Source organism: Coffea arabica, chromosome 11c, assembly GCF_036785885.1.
Source record: "Coffea arabica cultivar ET-39 chromosome 11c, Coffea Arabica ET-39 HiFi, whole genome shotgun sequence".
Taxonomy (NCBI): Eukaryota; Viridiplantae; Streptophyta; class Magnoliopsida; order Gentianales; family Rubiaceae; genus Coffea; species Coffea arabica.
Window position 1 is genome coordinate 1,910,302 of NC_092330.1, and position 8,016 is coordinate 1,918,317.

At 39.9% G+C, this 8,016-nt stretch overlaps 1 protein-coding gene across 1 annotated transcript; it reads left to right on the forward strand.

Annotated features, from left to right (window-relative positions):
• Positions 1 to 1,045: 1,045 nt before the first annotated feature.
• On the forward strand, positions 1,046 to 7,603 carry LOC140016846 (uncharacterized). Its single transcript, XM_072070876.1, has 9 exons — positions 1,046 to 1,128; positions 1,355 to 1,544; positions 1,692 to 2,008; positions 2,114 to 2,389; positions 2,539 to 2,941; positions 3,135 to 3,233; positions 3,339 to 3,581; positions 3,679 to 4,031; positions 7,453 to 7,603. Exons 1-9 carry the CDS (start codon positions 1,046 to 1,048, stop codon positions 7,601 to 7,603), a joined length of 2,115 nt encoding a protein of 704 aa, XP_071926977.1.
• The last annotated feature ends 413 nt before the right edge of the window (positions 7,604 to 8,016 follow it).

Genomic DNA, 8,016 nt, shown 5'->3' on the forward strand with positions numbered 1-8,016 from the left:
TAAGCTCTCTTTTGTTAGCACTGTGCGAGCCAAAGACGGGTCACGAGCGTCTTGATTTTATTCAGCAAAAGCTAGGTTTTCCTCAGACAGTCTCCAATGAGGAGAGCAGGATTTGGGTGCTGTTTAACCATGACTTTAGATGTGATTTGTTGGCTGTTTCACATCAGTTCTTGGCATTGTAGGTGACACACTCTTCCTTTCAGTGGTCCTTTGGTGCGGTCTTTGTTCATGCGTCATATGTTACCCACAACGGTGAGGTGCTCTGGCAACAATTGGTAGGGGTGTGCTCACAAGGGGGGCGCCTATTGTTTTAGGGGATTTTAATGCCATTACTGGAGCAAATGAAAAGAAAGAGGGTCACCCGTTTCGCACTAGGGAGTCGAAGTCGTTCTTGGGTTTCATTGAGGATGCTGAGTTGACAGCTTTAGGGTTCACTAGGTCTCAGTTTACTTGGTGTAACAATCGTTTGGGCAGAGCCAGAGTTTGGAAACGTCTGGATAAGGTACTCATAAACTAGCAGTGGTTGAGTTTAGAGGTGAACACATTGGTGGCTCACTTGAATAGGGTTGTCTCGGATCACTCCCCTCTATTAGTTTGTTGCTCTATGGCTGCGGGAGGGGCACCTACAAGCTTTTGATTCCTGGATGTTTGGAGGTCGCATGTTGAGTTTCACAATGTGGTTAGACAAGCGTGGGAGGTGGAGGGTGAAGGGCTGCCCATTAAAGTCCTACTCACGAAATTAAAGGCGGTGAAGCAGGCATTGCGCAAATGAAATAAAAGGTTTTTTGAAATATATTTGACCGTGTTAGGGAACATGAGGGAAAGGTCTTGGCACTGGAATGTTCCTTGGAGGAGGGGTCATCGAAGGAGGGGCAACTTCAGCTTGCCCAGGCCTAGGGTGAGCTTAAGGAGTTTCTGTTACGAAAGGCGGCCTACTGGCGTCAAAAGGTGTGGCTTCGGGAGGGGGATGCCAACTCTAAATTTTTCCATGCACAGGTAAAGCAGCGGAGGGCTCGCACGTTTATATATCGAATGAAGGACGGCAATGGGGTTTAGACGGAAGAGGATGGCAGGATTGAGGATATGGCAACTGCTTTCTTTGAGGACATGTTGTCACAGCCTGGCCAGGTGCGGATGGATCCCTCGCTGTTAAGTGTGATTCCTTTGATTGTTTCTAAGTAGGAATACTTGGCACTTCAATGGTTCCCTACGAAGGAGGAAATCAAGACAGTTATTTTCCAGATGGATGGTGACAGTAGTTCGGGTTCGGATGGCTTTAAGAGGTCGTTTTTCACGTCATGTTAGGAAATACTGAAGGGGGATGTCTTCCGAGCGGTTTGTGATTTTTTTGCAGGAGCGGAACTGCCCTGGGGGTATACATCTACGTGGTTGGCCCAGATCCCAAGATTCCTAGGTCGTTCTCTTTCTCAGATTTTCGCCCAATCAACCTATATAATTTTGTCAACAAGATCATATCCAAGCTGTTGGCGAGGCGCTTGGAAAGTGTGTTGCCGAAGATAATATCGCCGCAGCAGAGTGTCTTTGTAAAGGGTTGACAGATCTCGGATAATATTTTGCTGGCATTAGAGATGTGCTCAGCTCTAGGGAAGAAGGTGTGAGGCTCTAATGTTGCTCTCAAACTAGACCTGGCCAAAGCGTATGATTGGGTATCCTGAAATTTTTTGATCCAGGTCATGAGACGGTTTGGTTTTGGGGAGCAATGGCTTGACATGGTTTGGAGGCTAATCTTGTTGTGTCATTTTTTGGTTTTGGTTAATGGGAAGCCATGTGGATTTTTTCGGTCTTCTCAGGGTTTACGTCAAGGGGACCCGTTATCACTGATTTTATTTATCATTGCGGCGGAGGTGTTGTCTAGGCGCTTGAGTGAGTTACCGGGTGATTCGAGATTTGTCCCGTTCTTTGTAACGCGGGACTCTCCGGCGCTGGCACATCTTGCCTATGCTGATGACATTATCATCTTCTGCAATGGTGATAAGCGGTCCTTGAGGTGTGTCATGCAGGTGTTGAAAGGTTACTAAGAGGTATCAGGGCAGCTGGTGAACGCGGCAAAGAGTTGTTTCTTGGTTGACAAGAAAACTTCGGTGGCTCGCAGAAGGGTGATTACGCAAGTCACTGGGTTCTCTCCTAAAAGTTTACCAGTGAATTACTTGGGATGCCGGTTATTTGGGGGGAGACGAGTGAAAGCCTTATTCGCTGATTTACTGAATAAAGTCTCTCAATGGATTGCTTCCTGGCATGGTCGGTGGTTATCAATGAGTGCTCGGGCTTTACTTATTAAGCATGTACTGTCGTCCATGCCGATTCATATTGTGGCAGTTTTAGAGCCCTTAAGGAGGGATGTCTCCGACCTAGAGCTGATGTTTACGAGGTTCTTTTGGGGAAAGTTGGAATTTGGCGCTAAGCGGCACTAGGCCAAATGGGAGAAATTATGCTTCCCGGTGGAGGAAGGGGGGTCAGTTTTCGATCCTTTCAGGCGATCGTGGAAGCATTCTCCTGTAAACTATGGTGGATGTTTAGACGTGGCCAATCTCTTTGGGCGCATTTCATGAGGGCCAGGTATTTTGAGTCCCTGCATCCGAATCAAGGCCCTTTCTCTGCTCAGGTGTCTGCTAGTTGCAAACGTATGCTTGGGGTCCGCTCAACCATGGAGCATTGGTTGAAGTGGGACCTCTCGAGGGAGGAGGTGGCTTTCTGGTGGGATAATTGGAGTGTGTTGGGCCCTTTGGCATGGAGGTATCCAGAGTTGGCGCTAGATGCGAAGGTTTCAGATTTTTTACGTGAAGGGAGATGGGACTACCTAGCTTTGGCATCATTGCCCTCGGTAATAGGGGGAGGCGGCTCAGGGATCCTTTTTCTGCTTTGGCTTGGATCCGGACAACCTAGTTTGGTTATTGGATCCCTCGGGGGTTTTCTCCGCGAGGTCTGCATATCAGCTTGTTCGCCCGGTTAGGGTTCGCTCTTGGGCATTTTCCTATATTTGCCAGTCCTCCGTCCCACGGACATTGTCTTTCTTCATGTGGCGCTTAGTGAATGTCCAACTACCGATAGACGTCGTGCTCAAAAAATTCCAAGTTCATGGTCCTTCTAAATGTCACTGTTGTGTGCCGACTCAGTTAGAGACGCTGGAACATGTGTTCTCTACTGGTCAATTGGCCAATGGGACATGGGCGTTCTTTGAGCGTTCACTTGGGTTCTCTACCCCAATTCTCACGGTTAGATCTCGGTGCTACAAATGGTGGTTACTCCCCGTGAAAGGGAAGGTGCTACGCTGGCTAACTCGAATTCTTCCGTTTCTTATTCTATTGTTTCTATGGCAGGCTAGGAATATGTCCAAGTTCGAGGGTCACAAGTTATCTGGCGCTCAGGTTTGGGCACTCATCGTTAACGAATTGCGAATGTTAATCCGAGTCCATTTTCCGGGCATTGTGGCTTTGCCTTGCCAATGGGAGGTACTTCTGGAGGTTTTGACTGCGGCCCGGAGGGTCTTAACAGCTAAGGTGGTTAGGTGGGTCTTCTCTATGGGAGGTTATTTTAAGTTAAACACTGATGGCTGTGCTACGGTTCGTGGTAGCGGGGGGCGGTGGGGTGATTAGGGACTCGTGTGGGAAGCTTATTGTAGCATTTGCGGACTCCTTTGGCTGTCCGGACTCTTTGCAGGCGGAGGCGCATAACTTCCTCTTAGGGCTCCACTTGGGGCGCCAGGTAGGGATTTCCCGTCTAATCGTTGAATCTGACTACCTAGTTTTGATTAACTGTTTAAGGGGGGGATGGGGGGTCCCCGCTGCTATTCGACCAGTTGTTCGCGCTATTCGGCCGGTTACATCAGGTTGTCACCAATTCAGTCATTGCTTCCGGGAGGGGAACACGGTGGCGGATTCGCTAGCAACATATGGTGCCGCGTCTTGCTCTCGCTCACTGTTCACTGCGGCCTCGCAGTTGCCACCTCATACTAGGGGGCTTTTGTCTTTAGATATGCAGAATTTTTGTAATTTTCGATTTTCTCTTAGGAGGTAAGGCTTGCGCATTCCTCTTGGCTTTGTATTCTGGCTTTGATTAATAAAAAAAGGTTTGTTTTGGAAAAAAAAAAAGAATAAACCCCATAATGATTGTTTGGATTACTAAAAAAAAAAAAAAACTAAGAGAGAACTTCAAAGATAGAATCCTCTTACTAGAGCGATGTCGAAAGAAAACACTGGCTTACCTTTCTTGATCTCTAAACTAGGTTGGAGATTGTTATAAATTTCATATTCCCTAATTGAAATTATTTCAAAAGGAGAGCTGTGACAAAAGATGGGAGGCAAGTGATATATGTGTTTTTAATAGTTTAACCCTCGACTATAGCATCTCTATTAGTTCAGTCTTTAATGTAATTTTTAATCTATATAATCTTTTCCATTACTTGACCTTTAGCTCAAGGAGAAAGTGATAGTTGGACCCCTTTTTTCTCAATTTTCAAATATTTTTCTGATTTTGTTACCACAAACAAGATAACATGTTATCTTAATTTCCAATAAAAATTTGAAAAATTCCATCAAGTGCACCAAATGTGCATAAATATTATAGCATTGGGTGCCAAATTTGTTTTCATTCAAAGTTTGGATACCAAAATCATTTAATGGTCAAAATTTAGGTACCAAAATTGTATTTTACTCATCTCTTTATTAATTATGATTTTTCCTATTATATACTAAACATTTAGGACCACTCTCAATGGATGATGAATGATGAATGTCCTATTGCACTCAAGCGTAATCTTCTACAAGGCTTATAGATGGTAGCGAGTAGAGCAAAGTGGTTTAATGGTTGCATAGTCTTTCCACCTTGGAATATCATCGTTCGATAGTCTTTTCACATTGCTTTTATTATTCTGTGCTTATCTTTTCAAAATCCAAATTGTTTTTCCATTTTCATTCCATTTTAATGACAACTGGAAGAACCTGCTCCGTTACATTCACAGATCCTAGCAGGTTTTCATTATAAGAATAGCACATGAAAATATCCTTGACTTGAATGGTGCTACTCGTAACAACTAGTTAATTTATACAATATCTTATCAAAATATACAAAAAAAAAAAAAAAAAACTCTAATAGATACCATTGCAGATTGTACCATTAGCTTGGCAATACATTCTTGACATTTTCCTCTAAACTCTTGGCCTTTTGTCATTGACCGTCCCAAGAATAACTTGATCACGACCTTCATTGGAATCAGTCAATGGGGTCTAAATGGTCATTTCATAATATAAATAGCACCAAACAACCATTTCCTACTTTCTTTCATAAGACATTTTCCCATGGAAAAGTTTCCTTAAAGTATTAAGATAAGACCTATCCTATGAAGTGTGATCTTTATGTTTTCGTTTTATTATACTCATAGAAAATTCTTGAAACTCATTCTCCCCATTATATTTAAGCTGCTGAGTATAAGATGAATATTTTGCATTCTTTGAGTCAAAATTCACTTCTCATTCACCAACTCTATAAATCATCCATTCCATGATCCTTCAAACACTTAACATAGTATTAGGTGCTAGCCGGTACTGGCTGACGGCGGAGGTGGTGGTGTGTTTGGGTGGGGAGAGGAAGAAAAAGAAAGAAATTAAGGTAAAATTTTTTTGTGTGTTTTTTGGTATTTTGATGTGTGTATTTTAAAATTTTGAGAAATTTTTTGAGATTACTATAACTAAATTTATAAAAAACTTGTTGAAGAAAAACTTGACAAAAATTCATTTGCTAAACAATTCATTCAAACTAAAAAAACAAAAAAAAAAAGTGGTATTGGTTAACTAGGAAATCTTTTTGTTGAAATTGGAAAAATAAAACTAAATCATTGCACAACTCTACTTTCTTACTTTGTCGATGTCTTATTCTCTCTCTGTTCAGTATCTAACTGTTACTCTCCACAGAAAAGAAAACATAGAACAGGATTCACCCTCCATCCATCAAGAGTGCAATCTAGAGAGCCTCCGGGTCTGAACAAGAAAATTTCTGCATTTAACTAATTATTTATTAATTTTCTAGAGATTTATGTGTGAACAAATTAAAACTAGCAAATAAAGACAGATATTTTGAAAAGAAATGAAAAAAATTAAAGATCATTTTAAAATAGGTTCTTAGAAAAAAAAAAAGGAATTGAATGAACAATTTGTCAATAAATAAAAAAGGTAATTAATAAAATTAGTTTTGATTACTTTTTTGTTAATTTTTTGCCTATGATATTATAGATAAAAGTAAGACAAATTTTAGTGCTATGAAACACATGTAACACACGTGGACTTTCCTAGTTGATATTAATAAATGTGATTTGCTAATGTTAACACATGACGAGAGTGATGTAGATATAAAGAGGATTGCATGATATTCACACGTTCCAAGGTTGTGATATAAGTTAGCATCAAAATATTAATGATCTCTATTGATCATAAATATAATAACATCATCACATCCTTTATTGAAATCACAAATGGGATCGAAACTATCATGAAAAATTGAAACAGCATTGAACAAACATTTCCTTCATTCTTTAGAAGCCATTTTCCCACGTAGAAGTCTCCATAAAATATTTGGATAAAAATTGTATTTGTGGACTGTGATATTGATATTTTTGGTTTATTATACTTAACAGAAAGTCTAGAATCATTTTCTCACTGTCATTTATAAGTTACTAAAATGCAAAATAGAGATTACGGCAATTTTTAAAAGGAGACTACTTCTCATTTGGTAACTACTTTAAGACATTCATTTTGTGCTGCTTCAAACACCCAACATGGAATTCATCTTCACATTGATCAGAAAGTATAACTACAAGAAGGCCAAAATCTAATTTGTTGAAATAGTGACCTGCAAACAACACGTCCACCAATTTCAAGTTGTCCTATGTGCCCTTAATTATAACTGTGATCACTACAATGCAATTTGAATTTTGGTTCACAGCGACATTCTCCAATTTATCATCATTTTTAACTCTAGCTATTACTGTTTTTCTAATTAAAGATCTCTCATTATGGTGAGGGATTTGGCGGACCTAAACTTGTTTTACTAGCAACTATCTATTACTTCTTTAACAAGTATGGCGGATCTTGAAGCTTTTAAATTTAAGCACTTAATGGTCATGCTTTTTGAAATTTCCATAATACCATCCTCAACTTGTTTTCCATAATAATGTTTGTGTAATTGTTTTAAAAAATATAACCCTATTTGTTGTACTATTTATTATCTTAGAGGCAACACCGAATAAAAATCTATAGTTGCAATTATTGGACTATTTTACTTTTTTGAGTATTAGCATATTGTGGTCTGAATTCTTTATTATTTTCATATTACCATCCACTCCTATTACATAATTTGTCATATGTCCCTTGCTATGGTAACTATTAAAAGGAAATAACTATATCCTATTTGTTAATTTCTGATGTAAAAGTTTAAATATAGAAAGCGAATAATGAGTTGTTCATTAGTAACCGACTACAAAGCGGTGTTGAGCCCTCAGGGGTTTGGTCTGGTGGTTGAGGTTGCTGAAGATAGAGCCTCAGGTCCCTGGTTCGAACCTTGCTGCCAGCAAGTTGCTGAGGGTGGTGAATAGTCTGCGGGGTCCACTCCCTGCGGGACACACCTAAAAAAAAAAAAAAAAAAAAAGACTACAAAGCTTTAGGTAAATTTTTTATTTCCACAATTTTCAAAATATTTAGCGTTGATGTATGTAAAAAAAAAACTAGCAGAGTACAAGTTTTTCATTCCTTCAGTTGCAAACCTTTCTCCACATCTCGAATTTGAAGAAGTGTATTAGTAGAGCAAAAGAACCATACTTGCTATGCTTAATTTGTATGGAAAGCATTTTGCAACAAGCCGTCATTAGTACTAGAAAAGGCAAATATAATGGCGGAGTTGAAGTATGAGGGGAAGTGGTTTTTTGCATACTGTTGAAGAATATTGAATCTAATAAACATTCAATGTTGATTTAGAAAAAGTCATGTAAGTGTAACATATTAAGCTTTA